This window comes from Eumetopias jubatus, unplaced genomic scaffold, assembly GCF_037043125.1.
Source record: "Eumetopias jubatus isolate StellerSeaLion01/CBP00866 unplaced genomic scaffold, mEumJub1_p1.0 scaffold_9, whole genome shotgun sequence".
Taxonomy (NCBI): domain Eukaryota; kingdom Metazoa; phylum Chordata; class Mammalia; order Carnivora; family Otariidae; genus Eumetopias; species Eumetopias jubatus.
The window spans coordinates 94,500,166-94,517,326 of record NW_028274815.1 but is presented as its reverse complement, the minus strand read 5'-3'; the positions used below and the strand labels follow the sequence as shown (position 1 = coordinate 94,517,326).

General features: G+C 42.5%; 1 protein-coding gene across 2 annotated transcripts in view; it reads left to right on the top strand.

The window, feature by feature from the left end:
* The first annotated feature begins 12,598 nt into the window (after positions 1 to 12,598).
* The window catches only part of KIZ (kizuna centrosomal protein), a 125,415-nt gene continuing 120,852 nt past the window's right edge, over positions 12,599 to 17,161 (top strand). The window contains exon 1 of one of the 2 annotated variants that reach the window (XM_028123763.2): positions 12,599 to 12,806. In XM_028123763.2, the coding sequence (XP_027979564.1) occupies positions 12,718 to 12,806 (89 nt within the window). In that variant the 5' untranslated portion in view covers positions 12,599 to 12,717. The remainder of the gene's footprint in view (positions 12,807 to 17,161) is intronic. The other variant, XM_028123764.2, reaches the window with a different exon arrangement.

Here is a 17,161-nt window from a genome sequence, read left to right as displayed (position 1 = left end):
AGGTAGTAGATTACTGCAGCCCTGTAATAAATGAAATCAGTCTTCTCCAACTTTCTTCTTTTTTAGAGTTGTTTGGGGTATTCTAGATTCTTTGCACAGCCATATGAATTTTAGAAGTAGCTTGTCAATTTCTACAAAAAAAGCCTGCTGGGATTTTGATTGGAATTCCACCAAATCTATAGATCAATCTGGGGAGAACTGACATCTTAACAATATTGAGCCTCCTGATCCAAGGTTCTCTCCATTTACTTAGATCTTCTTTAATTTCTCTCAGCAATATTCATAGCTTCCACTGTATAAAACTTCCACATCTTTTGTCAGATTTATCTCTAAGTATTTCATTTTTTATGTTATTATAAACAGCATTTTTTAAAATTTCAATTTCCTATTGCTTGTTGCTGGTGTATAGAAATAAATAGATTTTTTAAAAATATTGATCTTTTGGGACACCTAGGAGGCTCAGTGGGTTAAGCGTCTGCCTTCGGCTCAGGCCATGATCCCAGGGTCCCAGGATTAAGCCCCACATCAGGCTCCCTGCTCATCAGGGAGTCTGCTTCACCCTCTCCGTCTGCCCTTCCCCTGCTCGTGCTTGTGCTCTCTGTCTCTCTCGCTTGCTCTCTCTCTCTCAAATAAAAAATATTAAATTTTAAAAATTTATTAAAAAATTGATCTTTTATCTTATAACCTTAATAACCTCATGTATTAGTTCTCAGCAAGCCAGCAGAAACCAGAGGTCAGCCATAGCCTGGTGTCCCTGCTCCCTGTAGCCAGCTTAGAGGACATCTGTCACATAGATGACCACGGGTTGACCTCTATTTCTCTGTGGGATCTTGAACAAAAAAATCAACTTTTCTGAGCCTCAGAATAATAATGCTTAACTTGCTGCACTACATTAGAATTGATGGGATCACGTATGTTAAAGGCCCACCCAGGGCAAACACTCAGTATATGCCTGACATTCTAAGCCCTGTATGGAAATTTCTTTTTTTTTTAAGATTATTTATTTATTTATTTATATGAGAGACAAAGAGTGCAAGCCAGGGGAGGGGCAGAAGGAGAGAGACTCTGGAGCACACTGTGTGGAGCCCCACACTGGGCTCGATCCCATGACTGTGAGATCATGACCTGGGTGTAAACCAACAGTCGGTCGCTTAACTGACTGAGCCACCCAGGCACTTAGCCCTGTATGGAAATTTCTTTTGCACTCCCAAGTGCTAAGCACCCTAGGCCCAGAGTAAGTGCTCAAAAAATCCTTACTTGCTGCCCTACCATGAGGTACTTCCTCAAGGAGCCAAAGGCTAGGTTCTTAGCTAATGTATATGCTGTTTCCAAACAGAGCAGATTCTGTCCAAATCCATTTTCCCTTGGTCCCCTAGAAGTGACCTTCACAGTTTCTGTACAGCCGAGGGCATCCTGTATCTCTCTGCCTGAAGGTGTTCTTTGGTCCTGGGGCTGCCTCAGAGAGTGCATGGAAGATTGGAAACACCAGGAGCAACTTTCCATCAGTGAGTTATGGGAGTAGGTAGATAATAAAACCCTACTTCCTCATCCCTCAATCAGGATGATTCTGTTCTATTCTACATAGTCGCTGAGATGTCCCCATTGAATTGAGTTATAGCTGTTCATAGTGGTAACCTGCTCATTAAGGCACCTTATATCTGCTTCCTTCCCTTCCCTGTCTTGCACCCCCTCTTTCTCAACTGCTTCCTGGGATCACCCCTAAACAAACCAATTGTGCCAAAGAAACCCTTGCCTTGAGATGTGCATTTGGAACTCACACTAAGGCAGGTCATTTAACAAATGATCAAGCCCCTTAGTAGCAGAGCTAGAGTTAGAACTAGAGTCTTCTGGCTCTAGATTATGTCTTTCATCTTACTCAATATGGGAGTATACACTTGAAACAGTGATGATACAACGTTGAACAGCATGTACTTGGATACTAACAATGCAGTACTGACTCTGCCATGCTTGTCTCCTAAGGCTATTATTACAAAGTAATAGATCTGACTCTATGTAGTTTCGAGCAGTAACAGAAACAGCTAATGATTGAAGGTGGGGCTCAGGTGTAGGTCACTAAAGCCGAGAAGGGATAATTTCTCTAAGAAAATGGAGTAGAAGTGGGCTATTAAAAAAATCTAATGGAAATTGGGGAAAGGGGCCTTAAAGTGGTAGAGCACATCTGTAAGTATGACTTAATGAAGCAAGTTTCAAAAACCCCAGAGGTATCAGTCAGCAGCACTTCTGGGATCATGTTTCCATAAGCATGGCACGTGTACACGTCTGATGAAAGACCTACTTGTAGTGCCACAGTGGGGTGACACTGTGGTGTACCGGAAAGATGCCTATCTCTATGACATTATAAAGCCAATTTTTTAAAAGTAGTTACTGCATTAAGTGCCACCAATGTCAATATTTTAAATAATATAATAGCTACATAGATCAAACTATATAGATATACAGATAGACATATGTGTGCAGAATAACTCAGGAAGTCTGATTTAAAAAGTGGTAGCTGGGTGCATCTGAGAAAAGAAATAGGAGTGTCTGGTGACGGTGATATTTTCATGCTATATATTTTCAGTTGAATTTTGCATGACATATTGCTTTAAAAATAGTAAAATATAGGAGAGCTTTTTTTGGAAGCCAGCCACAGCAGAATGAAGCTAAACCACTGAATGATGCAGGACCATGTGGAAAGAGATGTTCAGCCAATAGCTATACCAAAGCCTAGGTATAAGAGTGAAGCCACCTTGGACATTCCAGCCTCAGTTGAGCTCCTAGTTGAATGCAGCCTAATATGCAACCCAGATCACCCAGCTGAACCCATCCAAGTCATGATTCATGGGAAATAAAAAGTCATTTTTCTTTGAAAACACTAAAACGTACACACACACACACACACACACACACACACACACACACACACACACACAAGAAAAGAAAGTAAAGAAATATATGAGGGGGAAGAAAAAGAAAACATTGAGTGCAAAAGAGTGACTTTTCCAAAGTAGAATTCTAAGATAAGTACGAGACACCTTTTAGATCACTCTCATTGCTGCTAAGCGATAGCAAGCAGTTAACTGTGTACACAACACCAGTCCTGGCTGAGGGTATTCTACAGTAGGAGACCAGGGATACAGTGGAAAGCATATAGATTTAAGACCTCAGCAATGCCCTTAACCCCTGAGCCTCGATGAAACAGTGATGATAACACACACTTTGCAGAGCTCATGTGAGGCTCATAGAGGATTACCAAAGATGATTCTGTGGCTAGAAGATAGTGGGTGTATAATCGTCATTGGCTTCTTCAACCACTACTAATCACCTCAACTGTTTCAGTTACCTGATACCACATAACAAATAATCCCAAAACTGAATGGCTTAAAATAACAAGGATCATTTATTACCTCACAGTTTCTGTGGACCAGAATTCAAGAGCAGCTTGGCTGATGAGTTCTCTCTAGTCAGATGTTGGCGAGAGCTGTGGTCATCAGGAGGTTAGACAGGGCCAGAGGATCCACTCCCACTCACTTGTAGGGCTGTTAAGTTGGTACTGGCTGTTAGCAGGAAGCTTCAGTTACTCACCCAATGGCCCCTTCCTAGGGACTACTCAGGTGTCCTCACAGTATGGTGGCTGGTTTACCTCAAAGAGAGCTATCCTTGGATGTCACCACCATCACACAAGTTAGCCTTGATTCAGTGTGGGAGGGTACTATATAAGGGCATGAATTCTTGGGTAGAAAGGAACACTGAGGGAATGCTATAGGTTGAGTTGTGTCTGCCCCCCCCCCACCAAATTCATATGTTGAAGCCCTAAGCCCCAGTACCTCAGAATGTGACTTTATTTGGAGATAGTCTCTTTAAAGAGGTAATTAAATTAAAATGAAGTCACTAGGGTGGGACTAATCCAATATACCTGGTGTTCTTATAAAAAGAGATTAGGACATAAGCCAGTACAGAGGGAAGACTGAAGGAAGACACAGGGAGAACGTGGCCTTCTGCAAGCCAAGGAGAGAGGCCTCAGAAGAGACCAACCCTGCTGAAACCTTGATATTGGACTTTCAGCCTCCAGACTGTAAGATGATAATAAATTTCTGTTGTTTAAGCCATCCATCTGTGGTACTTTGTTATGGCAGCCCCAGCAAACTAATGTAAGGGTCAATGTGGAAGCTAACTCCCATACTGACCTTATTGCATTTAAAAAATAATGGCTTCTTCAGACACAAGGCTACATATTGTATAATTCTATTTATATGAAATTTCCAGAATAGGTAAATCTGTAGGGATAGAAAGTAGATGAGCAGTTGTTAGGGACTGGAGGTCCAGGGGAATGAAGAGTAACTGCTAATGGGTATATGGTTTCCTTTGGGGGTGATAAAATGTTCTGGAATTACAGAGTGGTGATGGTTGCACAACTCTGTGAATATACTAAAAACCACTGAATTGTACACTTTAAAGGAGTGAATTTTATAATATGTGAACTATACTGCGATTTTAAAAAATGGCTTCTTGTTGCTACATCTGCCCATCAATTGGTATTTTGGGGTAATCTTTGGGGCTGGTTTCTCATCCTGGAGCTGGGCTGAAGAATACCAAAGAAATATATGCCAGTCTTCCTCCCTGCAGAAGTCTTACAATTGAGTTGTGGTAATGAAACACAGTTTTAAAATACTCCCAATGCATTATTTAAATAGCTGCCAAGATTCCAGATTTGAGTCCAGCCCGAGAAAACCTACCACTGGGGAGAAGCAACACCTCTGTCACACCTCCACAGGCCCACTCCAACTTCTGCTCAAGCTGCAGTGGCCGGCCCACCCTGGTCATGCATTACCTCTCATGCTTCAGTTTCCCTGATCCAACAAACACTTGCCTTTGTGAGGAGCAGTAGAACGTAGCGGCTGAGAGTTTGGGCTCTGTGCTCTTTCATGTAAGTTATAATACCACTCATCCTTTTATGAATTATGTGGCCTCAGTTAGATTGTGTACCCTAGATGTGCCCCAGATTGTTCATCTGGAAAATGGGGGTGATACTTATAAAGAGTTAGGAATGAAGTAAGAGTCCATTAATGTTACCTACTTGATGATATTTATTGGTGCATGTGTGTGTGCACACACACAACCATTAATGAAATGAACTGGTTGCCATCCTCTTTGGTTACATTTAAAAGTCCTAAGAAATTAGGAATGCTCCTTGTCCTCAGGGAGTTGTTGGAACCATTTGCTTATTGGATGGTTTCTATGGGCCAGGACTGTGCTAAGTGCTTCTCAAATGATACCATATTCACACTTCACAGTAACTCTGTTAAAAAAACATAACACTATCCTCATTTTTGAAATGAGCCAAATGAAGCATTCAAGATCTTAAGAAATGTGTTCACACAGCTAGTATGAGGCAGGGTCAGGATTTGAACTCAGGTCTTCAGATGTTAAAGTATGTGATCTTTTGAAAATTCGGTGCTACGCTCCCCTTCCCGTGCCCTTGATTTCTACTCTTGAGAGGTGGGAGGATCCCGCCAACTGCCAGAGCTGAACCTGAATCATGGATTGAGATTCCCAACTGAACGCCACCTACCAGGTCCTTGGTGATAAGTTCAAGTGACTTGACTTGTCTGAGTGGGCATGTGAGGATTGAAGAAGGAAGATGGAGAGAAAGCTTGGGAAATGCCTTTGAGAGGCAGACAAATAGTAAGAAGCAAAATGTGGGCCCTTACCTCTGACGGCTCTCTCCATCTCCCAAAGGGATATTCTTCTTGCCTTCTGAAGAAGTGAGGCTAACTTATGTTTATTGAGGGCTAATTCTACCAGACATGATTCTAAGTGCATCACACAGCTCACTGCTTTTAATCCTCTCAACACGCCTAAAGAATTTGGGGCACAGCAAGTTTAAGTAATCTGCCCAAGTTTGCATAGCTTGTAAGAGGAGGTGGTAGTGTACCACACAGAGGGGGCACCTGAGCCAAAATTCCCAACCTCTGTATTCTACCACTTCTCTAGGACACGATGGCAAGTGTTTGCTGGAGCAGGGAGGGTGCTCTGTGTGGCAGCCACCATCTGAGTGCCCCAGGAATGAATGAAGTCAACATTTCTACAAAGACACATGCTATAGATAATTGCAGACAATGAGAAGTAGAACATTCTTCACCTGGCGCCCTGTCACCTTATAAACATAAACACATAGTCATCAAATTAAATGGTATTTATTATGCAAAACCCTTTGGTTTCAACCTGTGTGTGAGTTGTAAGAACAGGCCCAGAGCATCCCTTTGTTTCCAATCCTTCTAGTTAGGAGTACTTGTTGAACCCTGATGAGAAGTGTATCCAAGTGGCAAACAATTATGAAATCCACCAAATGATTTTTGAGGAGAATCACAGCATTCAAAGATTGTTCACGTGTGACATCAGCACCTACAGGGATGCAGGGCTGCTGCTCATGCATCCAGCGATCCACAGTGGCAGAGCAGTTCCTGCCAGGAAGAACCAAGCCATCATCCAGGCCTACAGGGAGAAAAGAATACATACAAGGATTTGGCACTGCAGGTCTACTGCCTCTGAGGATTCCTCTTTGTCAACAAAGGGATAATCCTGAAGACCTCATGGAAGCAAATTCAAGGACTTCCATGGAAATCATAGGTATGCAAGAGCTGTGAGACAAAGTGAACCCATCTCATTTAAGAAGTCTCTAGCTAGAGGGGCACCTGGGGTGGCTCAGTTGGTTAAGCATCCAACTCTTGATATCATCTCATGTCTTGATCTCAGGGTCCTGAGTTCAAGCCCTATGCTGGGCTGCATGCCCAGCATGAAGCCTACTTGAAGAAGGAGAAGGAGAAGAAGAAGAAGTCTCTAACTAGAGACTAACTGCTCTGTTATTATATTTCTGGCTGTTATTTAGCTTTCACAGAACTTGTGTATTTTAGAAACCCACATATTATTAGCTTGGCTTACACGATATGAAGTAAAATGAGGAAATCTATGTTTTCACTTTGTTTATTGGACTTTGCACTCAATTCTTATTGTTTCAAATTATCTGTTATAAGTGCCTTTGAGCAAAATGCTCTTAGTAACCTCATGCTCTCCTGTATTAGTCAAGGTTCTCCAGAGAAATAGAACCTGTAAGATAGATAGATAGATAAATAGATAGATATGTAGATAGATGGATAATCTGGAGAAAGAGAGAGAGTGAAATATTTTAAAGAATTGGCTTATACAAACAAGCAATAGCAAGTCCAAAGTCTATAGGGCAGGCCTGCAGTCTGGACATTTCAGCAGAAATTGATGCTGCAGTCTTGAATCCAAAGGCAATCTGGAGGCAGGATTCTTTTTTCTGGGACCTCAGTCTTTTCTCTTAAGGCTTTCAACTGATTGAATGAGGCCTGTCCAATTATGGAGGACAATTTGCTTTACTCAAAATCTACTGATTTATAAATACTAATCACATCTTAAAAATACCTTCACAGTGACATTTAGACTGGTATTTGATCAAACAACTGGATACCATGGCCTAGCAAACTTGACACATAAAACTAACGATCACATCTCCCCTCTTGACCACCATCACCTCCCACCAAGGATGGCATCTCACATTCTAGTTCCTACCTTTCTAACTCCCAATAACTTATGATCTCCCCCTGTGCTTATCCATCTTGTCACTTTTTCTCTAGATCTGCACTGTCCAACATAGTAGCTGTCCTGTAATCCATGTAGTCATATGTCCCATAAAAATTAAATTTTAATTAATTAAAATTAAATTAAATTAAAAATTCAGTTCCTCATTTGCACTAGCTGGTAATGACTCAATAGTCACATGTAGCTAGTGGCTATCATATTGGACAGCACAGAATAGAACCTTTCCATTATTGCTGAAAGTCTCATTTAACAGAGCTGCTCTAGATGCATTTTCCTCAGACATTGACCATTGACTCTTAACCTCAGAGTTCCAGGTTTGCAATCTCCTTGACCATCTGGACAGTCCTATAAATCCTCTTTGGGAATGTCGTGGAAAGGCATTTTAATGCACTTGTGTAATTGTTCTATGGAATGCTTGTGTATTAATCAGGCTAAGTAATGCCAGCTGCTGAAACAAACAACCCTCAAATATCCATGGCTTAACACAATAAAGGCTTATTTCTTGCCCAAGTCATATCCTCTGCTCTTTGCAGTCATTCTGTCTTCTTCCAGAGCCACAGAGTTCTCCATTGGAATCTCTGCACGTAGTGGGTCAACAAATGGAAAGTGGGGAAGAAATTATAGGATATTTGAAGGCTATGCCAAGAAGTGGCTGCATCACTTCCATTCATATTTCATTGGCCAGACTGGGCCATATAGACCCATCTAACTGCTAGAAAGGATGAGAAATGAAGTGCCAAAGAGAAAAATGAACAGAATGGTGAACGCATAATGCTGTATCATAGCATGTAGAAAAATGCATTCTGTCAGTGAATACTATTCCCCCAAACAATGACACATGTATATGTAAAAACCTTCCTGCATACATTATATTTTACACATCTCATACAGGAAAATAAAAATATCAGTAGGTATCAATGAATAGCAAACGGTGAATTTTAAGGCCATGTAGAATGGCAGTTAAGAAAGGAAGGGCTTTGGAATTGGAAAAGGTCTGTGCCTGAATTCTAGCCCTACTGCTAGTTGGCCAAGAATACACTTAATCTTAGGCCAGTTGCTTAATCTCATATTGCCCTCAAAGGACCATCATGGCATTTAAATAAGGCAACAAATATTTACACCAGTGTCAATGCTCAGTGACAGGAGGGGTTACCTACACACATACATGTGACAATCTTTTCTCCTACCTTTTCTTTTCTTTTCTTTTTCCTCCTACCTTCTACTTTTGGGCCCTCTTTTCTTACAAACTGAATTTTCTTTTTTTTTTATTATGTACAAACTGAATTTTCTAATAACATAGGATGCAATGTCTAATATTTCTGTATAGTGATCACAAAATGAAATATTTTTCCATGTTTGTGTTTGTTGTAGGTTTAGTTGTGCACTGCCCCCCCCACCCAAATTCAAATATTTAAGTCCTAATTCCAGCACCTCAGAATGTGACCTCATTTGGAACTAGGGTCATTGCAGATATGATAATTAGTTAAGATAAAGTCATACTGGAGGAAGGTGGGCTCCTAATCCAATATGACTCGTGTCCTTATAAATGGAGACATTTGGAGACGTGCATGCACACAGAGAGAACACCATGGGAAAATGAAGGGAGAGATCAGGATGATGCATCTATGAGCCAAGGAATGGTAAGGATTGCCAAAAAAACACCAGAAGCTAGAAGAGAGGCATGAAACAGATTCTTCCTCATGACCCTCAGATGGAGCCAGTCCTGCCAACACCTTGATCTCAGACTTACAGCTTCCAGAACTGTGACACAATAAATTTTTGTTGTTTAAGCTACCCCGTGTGGGGTACTTTATTATGGCAGCCCTAGCAAACAAACATAATATCCAAGCAGTTTTGACTCAAATATACAGGTTCCATTTTTAAAATGGCATTTAAAAGTATAAAATTTAAATTGTAGAATTCCAGTTCCAACATATTTCTAAAACCAATTTTCCAATCATCAGTCTGTTTTTTGAGCTTACTAAAGCAGCAGCTTCATATGGGTCACCCTAGGATCCATGACTATAGGGATAAAACACTGGCTTTCTTTTACTGTTAGTTTAGTGGGACTCCTGGAGACCCATATTTAGAACTAAATTCACTGATATCACCCAGATTGCCAGCTGTGTGACCTTGGCCAAGTCCCTTACCTACCCCGAATCCTTTTCTTCCTCTAAAAAATAAAGGGGTGACTAGATTCTCTCTAACTTCCACCTAAGACATTCTGTAGCTTATGGGAAGCCTTGCCAATCCAGGCAGACTTGCTGGTCTGTAGTCCAGATAAGTAAAAACAGAGCTGCTTATAGAAATCAGTTCTGCTAATATAAAGGGATTTAAGAACAATATTAAAAGACAGTACTCTGGCAAATTAAATATTCAAAGTGAAGAACACTGCATTTGTTAAAAGTGTCAACATTTAGAATGCATAATTTTAGCATAAATACTCTAGAAATATTCACTTAGTTTGCTATGTTTTATTGTTAATAAAGAAGGTCTTGCATCTAGATTTGTCATATGTCATTAATAAATCAGCTATAAAATGCAAATTATAATTATTTTGAATTATCTATTTATTCGTGTTTATTTATATTTAAGTTTAGGCTCCCTTAATATGGCCTAATAAAAATTTGAGATGCTAAGTGACTGCTTCATCTGCTTACTCTGTGTATTTGCTGAAAATAATTAGTTATATTAATTGAGGGATTTTTTTTCCCTTAAAAAATTTATCTGGGTGAAGGTGAACCTAAATAAAATATGTTAAAAATATGCATTATTTTTGCCAGTGTGGTGGGTAAAATGTAGTTTGCACTAAAATCAGCAAAATAAACTTTTGTACATGACTGTGGCATCAATCTGGTGTAATGATTTGCTATAACAACTAAGAAATATAGCGTTAGTACTATCCAGGTAAGAGGACCCCTGCCCCAGCTTCTGTATATTATAGAGACTGTTCTGGCCCTTTTCTGGCCACGCTACTCCATACACGGCCAAGAGGTCCCAGGGCCAGCATGTGACTTGCCTGGAGCTCACATACACACACACACACACCCTTCTAGAACACATTTGGGGTACCTATGGTGCTGACATTCTTTGCTGAAAGGGGCCCAGGCTCCTTTCCAAGGCCTGTAGAGACCTCCTTCCTGGATCATTCCTGCAAGGGTGACTATCACTGGTGTGCTCACCATTAGACTTGATGTGTGGCCAAGAGGAGGCTAAGGTGGGGATCAGGATAGAGCAGGCACTTGTGGACTGCGGTGGGGAACACACACATCTCTGCCCGTGTAGGAACCTCTCACAGTGCAGGACTGAGCCGGAGGTGGGAAATAAGAGGGTAAGTAGGGGAAAAAGTCATAGAACTAAATTCCCCAGTGGCTTTCCTGGCTTTTATGAAGGCACATTGGTCAAGGTAGGAGGAGCGAACATAGCTTACCTACAACTTGGCATCATGAGTTATAATTGTTTAATACTTCAAGAGATAGCACGAAGGCCTTCAAGAACTCTTACTCTGGACCTGGCAAATATAAAGAGCAGGCTGAGTAACATTATAATTTTATATTGCCAAACTTTAAGTGGTCCACCTGTCTCGCTAATGATCAATTTGCTACCTGAAGTCACACCTTGCACATAAGAATAAGTTAAATTAATGGCTGAGAAGAGAAACCAAGTGAAGAATAAGAGACCAAAGAAACTCTCTACTGTAGTTCCTTTTCTTCTGCTCTGTGCGTTTTGGAATATGTTTTTCTTTGGGAAGCTTATTCTCCAAGATGATGATGATGATGATGATAAAAACTGATGCTATGTGCTGGGCCCTCTTATAAACATTACACACATTAATTAGTAATTATAACAATGGCATAGGTGGGTCCTGCGCTAAGAGCCTCCTGTTTTACAAGAGGAAGTCTGGGCATCAAGAGGATGACCTGCCTGCAGTCACACAGCTGGGCTGAGGAAAAGGAGGCTCCAGCCCAGGCAGTCTGGCTCCAGAATCCCTGCTGAAGAATTCTGCAGGGCTTTTGCCCACAGAGCCACGTCTGCACAAACAAATGTCTGCTTCATAAGCAGCTAGTTAGCAACTTTTCCCTCTTCACCAACCAGTAATGTCATTTGCAGCATTAACCACATCCTTGGGTCAGCACGGACTTTCAAGCAAGGGGTTGTTCTACTGTCAGGGCTGAGCGCAGTTGCTCAGTATTTTGGGTTTTGTCTTTTTTGTGGTGTTTTGTTTTGCTGTTAAGTGTGGTAGGAAAACAAGTTTAGCACAGTGCTGGCTCTCAGAAATCCTGGAAGAAGGGAAGTAGAGGTGGTAGGAAGAAGTAGAGAATGAAACTCGGAAAATTAATGTAGTTTGATGACAAAGTCAAAAATGAACAAGTAAGGGGAGCCTGGGTGGCTCAGTGGTTAAGCGTCTGCCTTCGGCTCCGGTCGTGATCCCAGGGTCCTGGGTTCGAGCCCCATATCGGGCTCCCTGCTCAGCGGGAGGCCTGCTTCTCCCTCTCTCACTCTCCGGGCTTGTGTTCCCTCTCTCGCTGTGTCTCTCTCTGTCAAATAAATAAAATCTTTAACAACAAAAAAATGAACAAGTAAATTGCTCCAGCCCAGCTGCGCTCCCCCCAATCCTCCAGCCTCTACCAAGGTGTCGGGGGGCGTAATCAGGACCGGCTTCTGACTTGGCCTTCGGTGGGGCTCCTTGCCTCTGGGAGGGCCAGGGTCTCTCGCGTAAGAATTCTGAAGGGTTAGGGGAAAGGGAGACGCCAGAATAGGGGCGGAGAAGCCGGGGAACAGCGCCCACACGACCTGACACCCCGCCACCAGCACCGAGAGAGGATCCACCGACCCTCTTGGACCCTCTTGGAGACTGCCAGTGCAGCCTCACAAGACGCCCCGCCTCCGCCCCGCCCCTCCGCGACGTCTGCCCCGCCCATCCACGGTGTCCCCGCCTCCGCCCCGCCCCTGAGGCCCTCGGTCCCGCCTCCTGCATGGCGGCTGGCGCCCTGTTTACCCGCGGTGCATGGTGGGACCGTCGCCTCGGACAACCAGCCAGCCCCCCTCCCTGGTGGCTGCCCCTTGGCTGTGCGGAACGAGCGCGGCGGCGGCATGCGTCCGGCCTCCACATCATCAGAGCCTCTGGCGAGCCCCGACTACTACGAGAGGCTGGGCCGCCTCCAGCACCAGCTGCGGGACAGGTATGGCCTACCCGGGGCGGGGGCGGGGAGTGGGCCCGGTCAAGGGTCCGTCGGTGCCCTAACTCCGGTTCCTTGCCACTCCCCCCGCCGTGTTTCCCTGGGCCCGGGTCCGCCCGCGACCCTCCCCCCAGGCTCCCGGTGGGCCCTGGAGGACAAAGTTTACCAAATACCGTGCCCCATCGCCCTTATTGGAGGTCTCCCGCCGGAGGATGCGGCCGCATCACTGAATTTGCCCAGAAGTGAGAGTGGGAGTTCTCTTGCCTGTCACTCTCAATCACGCCTTGTGAATTTCTCTACTTCCTTCTACACGCCTCCTCGCCTCTCTTCAAATTGTCATCCCACCCTGACAGCTGCACTGCTTCAATGATGACAGGTCCGGGAACGCAGGCGGGAGTGTGTGTGTGTGTGTGTGTGTGTGTGTGTGTGTGTGTAACAATATGCCCTATTTAAATGCAGGAGACATTTTTGGGGGGAACGAGGGCTGGCCAGATTTCCAGCAAAGGGATGAAATTTACAGAAGTCCAGCTTCCAGAGGGTTCATGATACTTTAAGACATGAAAGAGGAGAGCCACTGAAAACAGCTAGATCTAAGAGCACAGAGAGAAAATTATGAAGCAATTTACTATAAATAACCACATAAAAGATAAGTTGTTGGAACTATTATTTAGCTGCTAAACTAATTGGAGTTGGAAATCTCATTAGCTGACAAGAAAGGAAGTAGATATTTGGATCTCTTGATAAACAAAGCGTTTAATGAATGTTAAAAGTTACAAAATCATTTCAGTGAAGAGGAGAGCTTTGTGTGTGACAATTATAAAATGATAAAAATAATTACATGCAAGGTAAAGGCAGAAGTATGTGGTTATGAAAAGGAATTATATTCATCTTATCCTAGATTTAATTCTTGTCAAATATTTATAGAGCATCCACAACAGGCCTCCTTAATTGTCCTTACCATATTTTACCCCTTAATCCTTTCCTGTATCCTATTTTCTTTCTGACCTACTGCCACTCGCCCACTCCAGGGACCTCCTCACCTTCAACTTTAAAAAAAAATCACTTCCTGAAGTGCCTTCCCTATGGCAAGTATTGATCAACCCATTCCCTAACTTGTGTGATCTCTTATTTTTACAGCACTGTAGATAAATGGCTTAAGTGACTTGCTCCCTGATTAGAGAGAGAATTCCAGGAGGACAGGAACCATATTTAGCTGGATCTTTAGCTGGTAATAGAGTACCTCAGGGGAGGAGGGGCTTGACAAATGTTTGTTGAGTGAATGGCAGAAATCCCAAAGCCAAGCATCCAGGGTCCAGGAGTTACAAATGTCTTGTATACAACACTGGTGCCACACATTGTCACTAAATCATGACGCTTTTCCAGTCAACCAGGGAAAGTGAACAGTATGATATTTCAAAGACAGTATTAAGTGTCTGCACATACCTTATAATTAAAAGACAAGACACTGCTCTGTACATCAGCACGCCTAAAGTGCTTTTGACACTGTTCTGTTAGAAGAGTAGCTTAGTTACCCGAGGCCTTTAGGTATTTGTATCTCTTAGCCCATGTTCTAATTTTAAAATGTTACTGGTCCAAATGGCATTCTTTCTGAACTAAGTTCATTGTGAGTTATCATTTTTACTTCCTATGCTAGAAACACCTGGCTGTTTATAGTCCCTATAGTGTAATAACTGTGTAATGATTAGTACTCACTTTATGTTTAACACTTAATGTTTTAACTGTTAAGCAAGGTGAGGCTGTTGAAATTATATAAGGAATTCAAGTCAAATTTTATAGCCCATTCATGGTTCTGCATTTGGAGTCTTTAAAAAAATTTTAAGTTGGTACAAATCTGTTGCATGTGTATTCATCTTTCGTTTTATTAAATTTTTTTAGAAAGGAAGGGGGGAGGGGCAGAGGGAGAAAGAGAGAATCCCAAGCTGACTCCCTGCTGAGCACAGAGCCTGACACAGGGCTTGATCTCACTACCCTGAGATCATGACCTGAGCCAAGATCAAGAGTCAGACGCTTAACCAACTGAGCCACCCAGGCGCTCCTTATTTTTCTTTTTAAAAGTCCATAACTAATGCATAGTAAGTACAGAGGCAAATAACTTCGGATGCAGAGAAACTTGGGTTCTGCTCTACGAACAGTTGTGTGACCTTGAGCAGGTTGTTCAGCTTCTCTGAACCTTGGGTTTTCACCAGAAATGAAGAGCACTGAATTATATATACAGTAAGCCCACAGATTTGTTTTTTGTCTAGTAGAGTAATGAGCTTCAAATGAAGAGTTGGAAGCTGTAGTTTGCAAAGCAACAAGTAGTGAGCGTCATTGTTTGTATCCTATTTGAGTGTTTGAATGTACCTGCTTTTTTGTTTAGTTCAGACTCTTAAAGGCTGCATCTCTGGGTCATCACAGCTGCTTTATCAGTCCAGAAATTTCCTGGGGGTGGGAAATAAAAGCAATCTGCCCTTTCCTGGCCTTCTTAGAGCTGGCTCATTGCTGGTCTAATATAGTTGGTCTAATAACAGGGCCTTTCCTTTGTAAGTGGTGTATTTCTAGCCCAAATTGTCTCAGCTGTAGTCACACATAGATGTACATTCTTAATTTTTTCCTCTGTGTATGGTGTTTTCTCTGCACTCTGGTGAAATCAATCATAGAATCTTAAAGAGCCTGCTGGAGTGACTCGTTACGGTGTGTGTAGTGCCACAAGCATGGTAGAAACATGTGAGTGGAATTGACTCTTACAATTATATAAAAACATCCCTTTAAAAGGCCCATTAACCAGCCCCAGTTTTTTCAATGCCACTATTGATTCAGAGTGAGATATCATAATAGTCCAGAAATTGATTCTGAGATATTAGTTGAGTAAAGCTGAAGTTGGTGTTGAGACAAAAACAGAATAACAAGTGGCTTAAAAGGAGAAAAGCAAAGCATGTGGCTACACTCTTAAGGACTACCCATCTGTGTAAACCTTTGAATGGTCCAGGTGAGGGGTGTAGGTGACGGACACCGTGGGCTATGGGTTTATATCCCAGGGCTGGGTGTTTCAGAGATTCTGAAATAAAGATTTAGTATGTAGGGGTTGCAAGATAATCCTCCCCATAAACCTTTCTCTGGCTTTTTATTGGGGTAAATAATCTTGTTTTAAGTCTTAAATTTGAAAAAGAAAGGAAAAACAGCATTCAGAAGCTCTGCAGTGTGGATGAGGAGGTTAGGAAAAGGGCCTGTGTTAAAGACTAATGAGATTAGCATCATGTTGTCCTCAGTGGGAGGCCAGGAGATGTTTGTGGTTTTTCACCATGTCAAGTGCTGTAATGGGTCATTGTGACTGGCAGATGTATGTATCTACTGAAGACAGAGCAAGAACGAAGAAGTTCTGTGTTTATGATTAAAAAGCACTTGCTGCACAGGAGATGATGGATTCCCAAAAAGACCTTTTTCACCAGAGGTCATAGGTGGATTTTAAAAATTATTTTGAATTAAATTCAAGCTTACAGAAAAGTTGCAAGTATAGGATAAAGACTTCTGGGATTCCCCTCACCCAGATTCCCCAACTCTTTTTTTCTTTTTTAAGATTTATTTACTTATTTATCTGAGAGAGAGAGAGCATACAGAGGGAGAGGGAGAAGCAGACTCCTTGCTGAGCAGGGAGCCCAACGTGGGGCTCGATCCCAGGACCCTGGGATCATGACCTGAGCCGAAGGCAGACACTTAACCAACTGAGCCACCTGGGTGCCCCCAGATTCCCCAGTTCTTAACATTTCATTATATTTTTTCTGTTTTTGTCCATCTGCCCATCTGTCCAAAGTCATTAGTCTTTTCTGAACCATTTGAGAACTACAGATAAAATGCCCCATTACTCCTAAAAACTCAAGTGTCTGTTTCCAAAAACAAGGATGCTCCTGGACATGGATGCACCCTGGAACTCTCCCAGTGAGGAAATCAACACGGATTGATACCAGTCCACAGACTCCAATCAAATTTCACCACCTGCCCATTTTGCCAAGTGTCCTAAGACTGTCTTTTTTCATTACTGGTCCAAGATCCCATCTGTGTACCCATTTGCCATGTCTCTTTAGTCTCCCCCAGTCTGGAGCTATTCCGTAGTCATTCCCTGTCCTGTATTCCTGACAGTTTTGCAGAGTACAACTTTCATTCTAGAGGGTGATCCTAAAGCTGGGTCCATCTAATGGTTCCTCATGACCAGACTCTGATAACACTTTCTTGGCAGGAATAGCACAGAAGTGAGGCATGACATCAGGGCACAAGGTCATAGACACACTTAATGGTCTTTCTGTCTTTGTAATTTAATGACAGCTCACTGTCCAGTCATTCATTCTTCATGAACTAAGTAT